Source organism: Panthera onca, chromosome D1 (genome assembly GCF_046562875.1).
Source record: "Panthera onca isolate mPanOnc1 chromosome D1, mPanOnc1 haplotype 2, whole genome shotgun sequence".
Classification (NCBI taxonomy): Eukaryota; Metazoa; Chordata; class Mammalia; order Carnivora; family Felidae; genus Panthera; species Panthera onca.
In genome coordinates this window covers 26,247,628-26,262,440 of record NC_138348.1, presented here as the reverse complement: position 1 = coordinate 26,262,440, position 14,813 = coordinate 26,247,628, and the positions used below count along the sequence as shown (strand labels likewise).

The 14,813-nt window shown below is 45.2% G+C and overlaps 1 protein-coding gene across 15 annotated transcripts in view; it reads left to right on the top strand.

Annotated features, from left to right (window-relative positions):
• CD44 (CD44 molecule (IN blood group)) overlaps positions 1–5,247 on the top strand; it is a 90,802-nt gene extending 85,555 nt beyond the window's left edge. For all 15 annotated transcript variants that reach the window (XM_060606335.3, XM_060606336.3, XM_060606338.3 and 12 more), the window contains one exon: positions 2,078–5,247. In XM_060606335.3, coding sequence (XP_060462318.2) covers positions 2,078–2,282 — 205 coding nt within the window. In that variant the 3' untranslated portion in view covers positions 2,283–5,247. The remainder of the gene's footprint in view (positions 1–2,077) is intronic.
• Positions 5,248–14,813: the final 9,566 nt, after the last annotated feature.

The window sequence follows — 14,813 nt, the reverse complement described above, 5'->3', positions numbered from 1 at the left end:
TTAATCACTTTCCTACAATATTTCATTCAACTTCGAAATCACCCATTAGGTCAGCAAATGGGATTTGGTTTAATGAGACACCTTCCCTCCAAAGAACACCTGAGGTACCATTTGAGAATTTAAAATAATGCAAGCAGAGTTCCACCTTCAGCCTTCTGGGCCATCTTTACAGTAAATACAGTGACCAGGTGGAGACAGCCAGAAGAAACAAGCAAGACCCAAATTCTTATGGCTCTGGTTATATGAACAGCGACAGCCAGTGCTTCTCGAAAATTTCCTGTGTTCCAGATTCTGTCCTAAGTGCTTATCCAAGGCCTTGGCTTTGTCACCCCTTTAGTAAGGGCAACAAATAATAGCAATAATGGACTCATGTATCAGTGCTGGGCTTTGTTTCAAGGGCTTTCCACAATCCTATGAGATTGGTACTCTTAATAGCCTGATGTTACTGTTAAGAAAACTGAGGCTCAGAGAGGTTAAATGAGCTGTCCCAGGTCACACAGCAATAAGGTCTCAAAATCAAGTCCCTACCCTTGTCTATGTGGACCGCACAAGGCGCAGCCCCACAGATTTGCTCCAAAGTCCAAGCAACCCTCCCTCCGCCCCTCATCAAGCACGCATCATGCCAGAGGAGACAGGATCTACCTCCTGTTGAGGAGGTATAATTTCTATTTCCCCAAATAAGAGATTAAAGTTTATGGCCTTGGCAGTTCTAGAGGGAATGGCCCATGCTCATGAATAATAGACGCTTTGTCTCTACAACTCCAAACATCCAGCGGCAAAGAGAACAATTCCGACTTCATACTGTTTCCAAATCTCCAGATGGTTGGCAGCATGAATAGAGCTGGGCAGAGCCCAGGCTTCTGGTCATAAAGGCATAGATTTGAATATTGACTCTGTCTGTCTGACTAGCTATGTGACCTCAGGCTAGTTGTTAAACGTCCCTGGACCTCAGTTTCCACTGCTGTGTGACTAGAATAACAGCTGCATTGCGGGATTGTGGTGAGGATTTCATGAAATTACATGTAAACCGCCTGGCATTCAGGAGGTGTCCAATAAATGCTAGCCCATTTCGCCTCTTGCCGGCCCCACTTGTAGTTGTGAGCCTCTGCAACTTGGCTTCCGTCAAGCAATCTGACTTCTAGATGTGCGGCAGGGATCCTGTTACAGGAAAGAGGAAGTATTGCATCAGGCTGGGTGGGGGAGGCAATGCTACAACACCACGACCCGGGGACACGATCAAGGTCATGCTCTTCCATAGAAGACCTCCTTGCATTCGAATCTTAAGTAATGTTACTGAGAACCCTGGCAGCAACGGTGAACAGCTTGCCTTATATAGTTAAACCTGTGTCCAGGGTTATGGGAAGTTACCCAGTGTTAACCAGTGAAAATCAATACGGCCTTACCCTTGTAGGAAAATGTTGCATTTTTCTCAGTCCGTGCAGTAAGAACCCTGGTAAGCCGTGTCGCCCGGGGAGAGGAAGTAATGGACTTGGTTGAATACCCAAATCAGAATGATGTGTAGTCATCATGTTTGTGTGCATCGAAGTCTGCAGAAGTTGCTAAAGTGCCTAAAAAAAGGCAAATGTTGCCATCGCGTAGGAGGGGGAAGGAGAATTAGAACTCAGGAGTCAGACACAGAAGGGCCGGAATCGCGATTCTTCTATGGCAGAATAACTGGGGCAAGTTAGTGCGTTTTCTGAGCCTAAGGAGCTCTTCACTTGCAATAGGGGAACAGTGCAAAAGGGGAACAATGCTGTGACCGTGGATTCTCAAACTCAGGGGTGCATCAGACCCCTGGCGGGCTTATTAAACCACAGACGTTAAACCCACTCCTGGAGTTCTCTGATTCAGTGCATCGGGGGTCGGGATGAGCATTTGCATTTCTAACAAGCTCCCAGGGGACGCTTTTGCTGCTGGTTTGGGGACTCGCTTTGAGAGGCACGGGACGGACGGTGAAGAGTCAGTAAGACGAAACCTACTGTGACCGTCGAAAATTGTCGTGATGGTGATAGTGGTGACAATAACAATGGTGGTGTGTGTCATAGCACCTTCTCACATGATTTTTTTAAATTACTAGGTGTGGGCAGAAGAAAAAGCTGGTAATCAACAACGGTAATGGAGCGGTGGAGGAGAGAAAGGCAAGTGGACTCAACGGAGAGGCCAGCAAGTCTCAGGAGATGGTGCACTTGGTGAACAAGGAGTCCTCAGTGACCTCCGATCAGTATATGACAGCCGATGAGACGCGGAACCTGCAGAATGTGGACATGAAGATTGGGGTGTAGCACCTACACCGTGGTAACCTGGGAAAGAAATGGCAATTGGAGACACAACCAATTCGAGGAGCTGGGACACTTCACAGATGCAATGTGCTACTGATTGTTTCATTGGGGGATATTTTTTTTTAGTATAAAATTTTCTACTCCTTTTTGTTTTTGTGTTTGTTTTTTTTTAAGTCAGGTCCAATTTATAAAAACAGCATTGCTTTCTGAAATGAGGGCCGAATTAATAAGCCACAAAAATTTAACTGTTCCAGTTCCCACCTAGAAGCCTCCATCCCCTAGGATATGCTATGCATGGCTTCTAACAAAAGCCACCAATACATCTTTCTGATCCCCAGCCTTCCCTCCACTCCCCCACCTAGGCAACAGCCACCTGCCAAGGACATCCCACAGGACTAAGAGGGATTTGTCCCTGGGAGGAAATTTGGATGGGCCCTTATCCCCTCTCCTGCAGCCCATTCCCTGGGAATTTCTTTCCAGCGGGGTAGGGGGTCAGAATGTACTGGTTACACATCCCCTTCTACAGACCTGGAAATTTTTCAGATGCTTCTGGGGAAATACCCAAAAGGTGAAGCTATTTATCTGTAGGAACCTATTTATCTGTTTTTGAAATATTAAACCCTGGAGGTCCTTTGATCAGTATGATTCTTTTTTTTTTTTTTTTTTTTGGTTACTTTTTCAGAGGCATAAAGGGTTTAAGCTGTTCATAATAAACATCTGTACTTCTTCCACCATAACCCTTTGTGCTGTGATCCTTCGGTTTTTTTAACCAGCAAGATCTGGTTCCCAAAAACTCATCAGGAAGATGCAAGAAGGTCCTCCTTGAAAGTCTTCATCTCAGAGCCACTAAGCCCCCATTCAGGTTCACTCAACCCAATCTCAACGAACATCAAGGAAGAGAGCACTATTTTATTTCTGAGGCTTCAAAGACTTTCTCCTGTCCTAGCATTAGAATTAGGAAAGGAGAAGCTTCAGCTGCCTTTATGTGCCAATGGCCATTGTTTTTCTGCCCTGAAAAGGCTGTGAAAAGTGACCTTATGGTGCATGACCTACCATTCGTGGCACCCCATTTCATAGACACCCAAGTGCTGTCCAAAACCAATATGGAAGTACCTTTTGATCTCTTGTAGTTAAAAGAGAAGTCAATGGATATGAAAGAGAGTCCAACAGAGGGTAGCCAACTGATTGGCACAGGTTGGGGAAGAGGGGAGAGAGCTGTGTAGATCCTGTTTGAGTATTTTTATGGCTGTATTTGTTTATACTCTAACAAGCCAGTTGTCTTCCCCTGATGCAGTTGCTACTCAGGGTAAGTCAAGTGCCTGGGAAGTTGCTCAGAAGGTTACAGGTCTTCCTACCATTGGAATCTTAGCACTAGATAGGCAGGTGTCTGACCAAATAAGAGAATAATGGCTTTATCCCTTGCTTGGTGGTCTATATTCATAAGTTGAGAAGGTCCCATTGGTCCTGGAACTTCCAAAGGTGACTTGTAATAGAAGCAATTGTAATAGAAGCAATTGAATCTATAAAGAACTCCTATAAAATGGGACCTCTTACCTTATGCTTCCGTAGAAAGTCATCTGTTGCCTAAACTGATGTTTAACTGGCAATGTTTCTAAGACAGAAAGGGAGAGAGAGAGAGAAAAGAAGAAGAGGAAGAAGAAGAAAAGAAGAGGAAGAAGAGGAGGAGGAAGGAGGAGGAAGAGGGAGAGGGAGAGGAAGGAGAAGAAAATAGCTCAGAAAATAAGTCAGGGCTGGACTTCTACATGGCGTGATTATGAAGTATCTAATTTTAAAAGAGATGCCCACTTTGTGCACATTTCCAATTTCTGTTCTCCCTTATCCACCCCCATAACCTCTTCCCAATCATGATCTTTGAAAAGTCCCTTCTTCTATGTGAACATAATTGGTCAGTTCCATATCCAGCTGTCTGGTTTTCTTTTTATTTTCAAGTTGGAAGGAAGGAAATAGACATACAGCCACTCTGTTGTCACAGCCACTAGTGTCCAAGTGCTCCCTGCTTTCCAAGAGCAGAGGCTTCTCTGACAGGTTCACGCCAGCTCTTTAGCCACTCCGGATCCGGTTCAGGAGAGCTATAGCAGGCTCTTGCCTGTCCCCAGATTCTCTTTGGGGCCATGGATAGTGTGAAAAGGCTCACAGCTAAGGATGATTTTCCTTTTCCAGACATTGCCAACAAATAGGCTAAGATAAGTAATTGTTTTCTATTTCATGTTAGAATCAAATATGACTTTTCCTTTTATTATTGTTGTATTTCTTATTGGATATACTTCTGTGTTTTCAAGATAGGAACTGGATAGATAGGTCTAGAGCTTGCGTCCCTTGGCGGCAGTACCCCTGCAATATTGCCTGAAGTTCGTGGAATAAGAGATAATCTCTCCCATTAAGCTGAGGGCTTAAGATGCAATTTTGCCTATAATTGTAAATCTATTGTGTCTCCTGGGAGCTGCTCTTAACACTGGGTGAAAAATAAAATGGGGCAAAAGACACCTTCATATCCACATTTTGCACATCCTAGCCTGGCAGAATGGATTCCTCCAGCAGACTCTCTCAAAGTTTTACATTGAGACCATGATGCCACGAATTGATTCCATAGCCAATGTTTGTTTAGTCAATGCTGGTACCGCAGAGGAGTGGGATAAAGGAGTCTCTGACTTTTCTAGAAATGTCGAGTATACTTAAGAATAAGAATGACGTGGTCCATGCGACTTCATGTAATGGGTATGCCCTTTTATAAGCCATTTGTGTTGCATTTTTAAAGGCTAGCTCATTGTTCATGCATGTACGGTGACCATTGTTACTTTGATTTTTCACAGCACATCCTTCCTCTGATTTTTGTATATTTATTGATGGACAAGTGGTAACGAGGAAAGCATGATATGTATATTGTCCAGTTGAAAGCACTTATTGGAAAATACTAAAAGGCTACTATTAAAAGGCTAAAGGAAATGGACTCAGGAGTCTCTGATTTAAAGGGAATGGACATCTGGGAGGGGCAAAGGTATGATTATCTGGCGGTCTGGGTAATTGAGAACCACGAGGTTGAAAGTTGTGAAGTGCCTGAAGCTGTACACTCATTTGATGGTTTCTAAAAATAAAAATCGGTCACGTGGACTTCTAGCAGGTGAGGGGCTTCTTTTGGAGAAAGTTTAATTTTCTATAGTAAGTGTGTGGTTCGCATAGCTCACAGTAAAGATATCGTGAAGTGTTCTTTAAAAAGCTGAGATCTACTCCTGGATTTCCAGATAGACTAGTGAACATACCTCCATTCTCTCACGCAGGCCTCTGAAAAGACAATGAAGAGATATCCCAAAGTAAGCCAGTGGGATCAAAGAGAATGGAAGAAGAGACCATAGGGAAAAACAATTTGAAGCTGGAAAGTGATAGCTCGTTAGTAACTGCGCAAATTTGGAGAAGGCGAATCCTAAGCCAGCAGTGGGGAAGTTAAGAGACGAGATTTGTGAAGCAGAACTCCTCTCCCCGGACAAAGTCTCAGAAATTGGCAGCATTAGCTACCTCTGGAATGTGCTAGAGAAGATGGGGCTAAAATTAGGAGGATGGGTTTAAAGTCTATTCAAGAATGCAGTTAGGACCCCAGATCTCCCTCTTCACTCGAAGGGCCTGAGTGACGATTTTTTCCCAATCCCAACCGATGACCGGAAGGCTATTCTCTGAAGAGAGCAAAGTCTCTGAGGGGCAACAAGGCATATCCGGTTGACATTAGAATACCACATTGAGATGCGAAAACACATAGAAAGAATGTTGAGACCCCCCCAGCCTTCTCTCCCAGCTTGGCTTCCAGACCAGCAGACAATCATGTATCCATCAGACAGAAGTTCAGTCTTCCTGGGGAATCCGATAAGCCTGAGAGAAAACTCTACAGACGCCAACATGAGCGTTCCCACAAGGAAATGGCTCAGCAAAGCAAGCTACACTGAAGAGCACATCTGAAGCCACGCCAGGCACATAGGGCTTTTAGCTTCCTATGGCTTCTTACACATCAGAAGTAGAGATAATTCACAGAGAAGAAAACTTTAAGAAACGTCATTAATAACCTCCTTAAGGTAAGAGTAGAGAGTGTCTCGAGAACACAATGCTAGGGTAAAAAGAAACACTGAGGGAATGCCTACAAAAAAGGAGCTCTTTAAACTCAAAAGTACAAATTAAGAACTAACCTCAAGAGATGGTTTGGAAAATAACGTTGAAAAAAATATCCCAGAAAACAGAGAAAGGCAAAGCAAAGGAAACAGGAGAAAAGATAAAAATAGAGAACCATTCTAGGAAATCTAATATGCAAATAATAGGAGTTGCAGAAAGAGAAAACAGAAAATGAAGAGGAAGAATTGGGTTTTTTAAAAGTTTTATTTATTTATTTTGAGAGAGAGAGAGCGAGCACAAGCGAGGGAGGGGCAGAGAGAGAGGGAGCAAGAGAATCCCAAGCAGGCTCTGCACCGGCAGCACAGAGCCTGATGCAGGGCTTGAACCCACAAACTCTGAGCCAAAACCAAGAGTCGGATGCACCGACTGAGCCACCCAGGCACCCCAAAGAGGAGAAATTCATTCAAGAATAAATCAAGGTTTCCCAGAGTTGAAAAACATGAATATCCAGATTCAAAGGACCAAGTAAGTGCTTGGTACAATGGATGAAAACAGACCCACACTAAAGCACATCATCTTAAAAATTCATCACAGTTGGGACAAAGAGATTATTCTACAAGCTTCTAGAGAGGGGAAACTGAGCATACAGAGGATTAAGAAGAATAGAATCAGGCTTCTCAACAGCCCCATAGAAGACTGGAAACAGTGCCCTCAAAATTCTGAGAGAAATATTCCCCAGCTAGAACTGTAATTTAGATAAACCACAAATTAAGTGAAAGGGTAGAATGAAGGCGTTTCAAATATGCATTGTCTCCAAACCAGTTCACCCATTTTCAGGCAACTCCCACAGGATGTACTCCATCAAAACAAGGGACTTACCAAGAAAGAGGAAGGCATGAGATTCAGAAAGCAAAGCAAAGGGAATTTTTTCCCAAAATGATGAAAAAGGGAGATCCCAATGGAAGGGAACAGTCCGTTCAAAGCAAAGTACTGACAATGAATAAAACAACAGAGGCTTCATGGACCTGTATGTAATTAAGAAGAAAATCACATTTTTGGTTATAGCGGTTAGCGACTGGGGCGTTAAAAACCACTCCAAAATGCAGTAACTTAAAATAGCAAACATTCGTCGTTTCTCATGAGTCTGTTCCTTGACTGGGTGCTTCTTGCTGACCCGGGAAGAGCTCAGGTGAGCACGATTGTACTCACACACGTGCCTGGCGTTAACAAACAGGTCAGCTGGCATCTTTGATGGCTTCATCTGGGATGGCTGGGAAGATGGGGCGAGTCTCTTCCTCACATGGCCCCAGTTGCCTCATCCAGGCTCAGCGGGGATCCAAGTGATGGTAGCTGCCCGCAAGTCTTCTTGAGGCCTAGACCCAGAACTGGCCATCATTCCGCCATATACTATTGCCCAAACAGATCACAAGAGCCGCCCACACTTAAAGGATGGGAAATAGATCTTCTCCCTTACGGGGAGGCATTGCAAAGTCACACGGCAAAAAGGGTGGTTACCAGCAGGCCAATGATCGGGGTCATTCGTGTAATCAATCTCTGATAGGTTGAAAGATTCTTGTGCTTGAGGGCACCTCTTATGTTGTTTATGCTTAAGTACACACACCATTTTGGCGATGTTGGCAACAGCATTAATTTAGAAACCCATAAACAACTTCATAAATGCCATGGCTATTGGAAGAAGAAGGAGCAGGATCCTGGGGAGATACACGTTCCAGAGATTGCCTGCTACAGCAGAAAGAGCGTGAGCTTTGGAAACAGAAGAACCTGGATTTTAAGACTGACTCTACCACTTAACTGTGCAACCCTGTTCACGCCTCTTAAATAATTTGAGTCTTAGGGGCACCTGGGTGGCTCAGTCAGTTAAGCATCTGCCTCTTGATGTTGGCTCACACCGTGATCTAGTGGTTCGTGAGTTCAAGCCCCGAGTCAGGCTCTGCGATGACAGTGTGGAACCTGCTTGGGATTCTCTCTCTCTCCCTCTCTCTCTGCCCCTCCTCTGCTTGTGCTCGCTCTCTCTTTCTCTCTCTCAAAAATAAATACACATTAAATAATTCGAGTTTTGATTTGCTTATCTGTGAAAGAAGGACAACAAAACCTTCATAGGGCCACAATAAGGATTAAATGAGGTAATAATATTACATGGCAACGTCTGTTAGATATCAGGTCCTCGAAAATATTAATTCTTAAGTGAATATAAATTCATATCCCTCATGCATGCAGTAGTTACTTCTCTCTTCACCATCCCCTCCAGTTTCCAGAATGCTAATCAGCTTTTAAGCTATTAACTTAAGGTGCCTGGAACCAGAATATATCGGAATCCAAGGCTCTTTGATTTTAACAGAAAGATATTTTTTTGCTTTCAGGGCAAGACTAAAGAGCAAGGGATCCAGGAAGCAGATTAGCTGGCACCCCTGGATGAAACCTTGGCCATTCGAGCTGTGGCTGTGGATTGACCAAAGTTGTGGCTCCACCCACGACCTTGATCAAGATTTCCAGAAAGTTGCCTCACCACACCCCTACCCAGGCTGAGTCCACTCCCCCTCGCACTGCCATCTGTTTACCTTGTCCACATGTCATCGAAGCAGGTCTTCCTCTGCCACTTAATTGGTCCATGGGCCTGTCTTTTCCACAAGACAGTGAGCGTGAGGGCAGGATTTGGGTTCTGTATCTCCAGTGCACTGCAGAAGGCCCAGATCAATAATGGCCTCAAAAGTTACCCTCTACTGAACACTTACAGATACCTACAGACACCTTTGGGTCTTTCCTATAACCCATAAAGGAGAATTATCCTATTTTTAATAGATGAGGCACCTGGGGATACAGAGACGTTCATTACTGTCCCTAAGATATACAAGTAGAAAGTCATAAAGCCTGGAATGGAGCTCAGCTCTGTCCAGAACCTCTGACCTAACATTTGGTAAATCGAGCATCAGTGTTAAGAGGTTGTCTCCACATACTGTAAACCAGGTCAGCATGCCCTCGTTCTCTGTGCCTGGTGGGACTGACCGAGGCTTCCAGAAACCACAGGAAGGGCTGGGGAATGAGTAAGTGCGGATACATTCACTACTCAGGCCATATTGGTGATATAATAAATTCAGGAAACTGTAAACAACCTCAGAGATGCTGCCATGTTTACTGGAAGGAGAAGAAGCAGGCCACCTGTAGATATGATTTTTGCCGTGCTGCCTGGGCAAGGGGTCAGGGGAGTAGGAAGTCTGGCTGCTTTTTTCTCCATAACCAGCACCCTGGCCTCCAGCCCCGTTCCTTGCCTGTGTTGACATCTGGTCTTCAACACCGGTAGTATGCCCATCAGGGCTCCCCATAACTCGCCTCCTCAATCCACCCCCTCAGGCTTCCAGACTGCTTGCCTCATCATGTGATGACTACTGTTTTCCAGAAATCCAGTCCAAACCACTTCCTCTTTCCTCACTCCTTACAGAAGAATGGCAAGAACCTCAGGAAAGGCAGCTAAAGTTTAGCTAGAAAATGGTGGTCTCTAAAATAAAATCCTGAGTACAAATTTAACCCTGCCACTTACTCCCTATAGGACCTTGCATAAGTTTTTGAATGGCTCTGTGCCTCAGTTTCCTTACCTGTAAAATGGGAATTATAATTACTACCAGAAAGACTGACGAGCGATTAAATGAGACGATGTGCGTAAAAATGCGTGGATACAGGTATACACAGGTTTTCTCCCTCCTTCTTGCCACCTTTTCCTTGCGTGAATACAGAGGAGGGACCTAGAAAGAATGCAAACCATGGCGTGGGGGCAGTCAGGGTATTCTGAGAATTTCTGAGCCCTTCTCACCCTTCCAAGGATTGGGGTCCTAAAAACCCTCCCACTCTGAGATTCCCAAACAGCTATTGGAAAGAAAAGAAGGTCCCCCTCCTGTTGCCTGGGGAACACGCAGGTTTATTATTGCCAACATCTCACCACACAAAGACCCTGACGGGGCGGGGCTTCTGAGTGGCTTCTAGATGAGGAGAGAGAGGAGATGGGGTTGGAATTCTAGGGGCCTGGCTCCAGAGAGCCCAGGCCCACGCCTTGGGAACCCTTCCATGGAGAAGTGGAGAGGCAGGTTTTCATCACTAAAGACTTACTGGCAATCACACACTTCAGGCGAGGTTAGTAGAGTTCAAAAAGAGCTTGTGCTCTTTATTTTCTCCTCCTGCAAAGATTCTTTAAATCTCATTAAGAAATGAAGAAAGAGGGGCGCCTGGGTGGCGCAGTCGGTTAAGCGTCCGACTTCAGCCAGGTCACGATCTCGCGGTCCGTGAGTTCGAGCCCCGCGTCAGGCTCTGGGCTGATGGCTCGGAGCCTGGAGCCTGTTTCCGATTCTGTGTCTCCCTCTCTCTCTGCCCCTCCCCCGTTCATGCTCTCTCTCTGTCCCAAAAATAAATAAAAAACGTTGAAAAAAAATTAAAAAAAAGAAAGAAATGAAGAAAGAAGTATCAGGAAAAAGCTATCAGAAGGATACAAATAGAATTAAAGATAAAAAATTACAAGGAAGAGCAAGCAAATGTAGTGGAAGAAAGTTCTTAGGCCTTTCTGCATACAGCAAATAGAGGGATCCTGATAGGTATGAAGTCATCCCAAACGAATCTCAATAAGGAGAGCACCTCTCCTCTCATTCCCGGTGAGGTTTGCGGGGCAGGTAGGATTGGCCACAATTGGCCTCCCTTCTCTTTCACCCTCTGAAGCCAGTTTCACTGGGTGCTGGGACACGGCACCTTCAGAACCACAAGGTCTGGCCTGGGCTACAGAGCCACCGGAAACGCTGGGCTCTGTCTTAGGGCGGCACCAGGCTGGGACATCTTTCAACGGGCACAGACTCCCTGACCCTCTGTTGTAGATCACTTTCTCCTTCGGCAGAATGTAGAGCTTTGTGTAAAAGCTAATCAAGAAAAGTCCTATGTGTTCGTTTGGTGAGCCAAAGATGGGATCAATGGGAATCTTCCCATCTAGGTTCACGTCCTTTCGGAAATTATTTTCCCTGTTAACCATCTTGCTGGCCTTCTCTGGCCTGTTGATAATGCGCCCCCTTGTGGACTTGCCAGAACATTCCATGTGGAAATTGGGTCCTGCCCCTGACTTCCGTCCTTGACTCCTCAGAATAAAACCAGAAAGAAGAGGGTGAAGGTGGGTGTCCTCGCACTAAAGGTTGACTTAAGGCAGAGTGGGAGGGAAAGTGGGTTGCCTGTATGGTGTGACAAAGGATCAGGGTACAACTGATGGTCCCCAAACTCCTTTTAGTCCATGTCTTGTGTTTTGAAAAGGATTCAAAGATCATAAAGAGAAGGAACCAGTACTTGGTTGCCATTTAATCATGATCCCGAATACCTCCTGCACGCTGGACAGCGTGCTGTGTACCGAAACATACACCCTTGTCCGAGAGACACACACAGTGTCTGGGAAAACGCCATGGCGGGCGTGCGGAGGGTCTCTATCTGTGATGGCTGACACTGTTTGCTGTCTCCCAGACACCATTTAAAACATGCTGTGCATCGTAACCCAATTAAGTTATTTAACCTCCCTGTGCTTAAATAGACCATAGTCCACAGCCCGTAGACTTACCAAAACCAACAGAATTAACAGCTTAGGTTTTAGAGCAGTGCCTGGCACCGAGCACTCCAGAAGCATGTGCTGCAATAGGAAAAGTGAAATAAGATTCAGGAGAACCCTATGGGACAAAGCACTTTATTACTTTTATTTTACAGATGGGAAAACTAAGGCACAGGGAGCATAGTCCCTCAGTAAGTGGCAGAGACAGGATGTCAACGTGAACAGCGTAGATCTGTCACACTGGTCTCTTAACCCCTCCATCACGCTGCTTCCGCTCCAACATACCCATCCTTGTACCGGAAACAAGTTTCGTTACAGCTCCTAGAGAAGGCTGGCTGGCATTAGCACCGATGAGCCATTCACTGACTTTCAAAATCATCCGGGGCTTTAAAACGGTTTATGCCTATTTGTTGGTTCTAAACGCAGCACATATTAAGTTGTCTGGTGTTTGGGGAAAAGTTCAATCCTATGCCAGCTTTTGGCTCTCGATTTGATTTGGAATTATTCCTTTGGCTAAAGAAATTTGCTGAAAGAATCTAGGGTTACTCAAAGAAGACGCTGGCTTATTTGGTGTCTTTTATTGTTCCTTAAAAGGAATTTAACATTAAAAATACACAAGTAAGGGGCGCCTGGGTGGCTTGGTCGGTTGAGCGTCCGACTTCGGCTCAGGTCATGGTCTCACGGTCCGTGAGTTCGAGCCCCGCGTCCGGCTCTGTGCTGACAACTCAGAGCCTGGAGCCTGTTTCGGATTCTGTGTCCCCCTCTCTCTCTGCTCCTCCCCTGTTCATGCTCTGTCTCTCTTTGTCTCAAAAATAAATAAACGTTAAAAAAAAATTAAAAAAAAAATACACAATAGTCTACTCCATTTCTATAGAAAGGTAAACAGACAACCAAACGTCTGTTTTTTGCAAAATTCTTTATTCCCAGAAGTTTTATGCTGGAAATGTTTTCTCTTCCAAAAAGTAGCCTCTAAGCTTGTTGACCAGTTACACAAATGAGTTAAATTTCAAATCGTATCAGCCTGATGGATAAACTGATTTCCTTCTGCCTCCAGAAATTAGGGAAACGTGATTTGAACAAGATACGCTTTATTGTCCAATAAAAGTAAGGTGTCTGGTAAATTACCTCAGCGGCAAGGCGGGTGTGAATGCTCTTCAGGCATATTAAGTCCAGGGTATTCCTTCTGCTAGAACTGTCAAGATGAGTGGAAGAAAATGGTATTTGTTATTTAGGTCAGGGCAGGGGTTTCTGAAAGAAACTCATTCCGGAAATGATGAGATATGTTTGATTTTAAGTAATCGAGGGGAAACCCAGCCACCACCCAGGTTGGCAATTTCTCACCAAGATTTTCCTCCCATCCCTCCCGTTCTCAAAGACAAGGGCTCACTTCTGAGGAATCCAGAGGGCATGGCGACAGACCCCATCATTCTCTGTGGAACAACTGTAACTTGAAAGAGGAGAAAAGTAATTGACATCCAACACGGAAGGTTGGGAAAGCTGAGGGAGGTAGAAGGAGCCAAAAGGGGCAGAGATTTGACTATTTCTGTGGGCAGGGCTGGTGGGTACTGAGAGAAAGTGCTGTAGGGATATCAGAAATAGATGGGGTTCAGATGGGATTCGTGGAGAGATAAGGAACAGGAATGAAAAGGAGGTAAAGAGAAAAATCTTGGAAAGGCGTATCTTTCATTGCCCACCCCAGAAGGAAACCTCTCTCTCTCTCTCACACACACACACACGCACACACGAACACGGGCTTATATGCTTGTATGGTTGTATGGTTTGGGGATAACGTAGGTAGATCAGGTCCACAATGCCTGGTCTCCCTCTCCCCACTTCATTCATATAATTTTGTAAGATTTTGGGGGGGCACCTGGGTGGCTCAGTCGGTTGAGCATCTGACTCTTGACTTTGGCTCAGCTCATGATCCCAGGGTTGTGGGATGCAGCCCCATGTCTGACTCTGCACTGAGCGTGGAGCCTGCTTAAGTTTCCCTCTCTCCCTCTGCGCCCCTTCCCCCCGCTCTCGCTTTCTAAACGAACAAACAAAACCCACAATTATGTAGGGCTTCCAAATAATCAGTAGCGGAATATGACGCCTTCATAATAAACGTCATGTCTCCTGCAGTGTCCTTTGCACCTAGAAGAATGCCTGGTGCCTAATAGCTGCTCAAGGATATATGCTGAATAAAGGCACAGATGAACCATAGGAAGAGGCACGTCTTATACGACGGAAGAAGAGGAACCTGATTCACTGCTTACATTTTGGAGGCTTTTCCAGAGTATCTGAATGAGGACATGATGGCTCATTACTTCCAATCCAAGTCACAACCTAGAATTGAGCTGGGAATATATTCTCCAGGCCAGCTGCTAAAGAGTTAGAAAAATGTCACCAAGATGTCAGAGTGGACCGAGCCAGTTAGCAGAGCAACGGTATTACATATGAGAGTTTCTTATGCAACGGCCTATTTAAGTGAGGGATGTATACAAGGCAGCTTCATGCTGGCTTGACTCTGCCCCTTGGGAAGGGGTGTCAGTGTGGTTGCTCCATTCAAGAACGGATATTCCATCTCAGACTTTCAGTTAAAGTCAACGGATTGAATATACTCCTTTGTTTTCCTTCCTAAGACTTGCTCAAATGGTAGCAGGTGTAGTGAAAGAGTATAGACCTATGGGGGCGCCTGGGTGGCTCAGTCGGCTGAGCGTCCGACTTCGGCTCCGTTCACAATCTCACGGTTCCTGAGTTCGAGCCCCACTTCAGGCTCTGTGCTGTCAGTGCAGAGCCGGCTTCGGATCCTCTTTCCCCCTCGCTCTCTGCCCCTTCCCTGCCTGCATTCTCTCTCT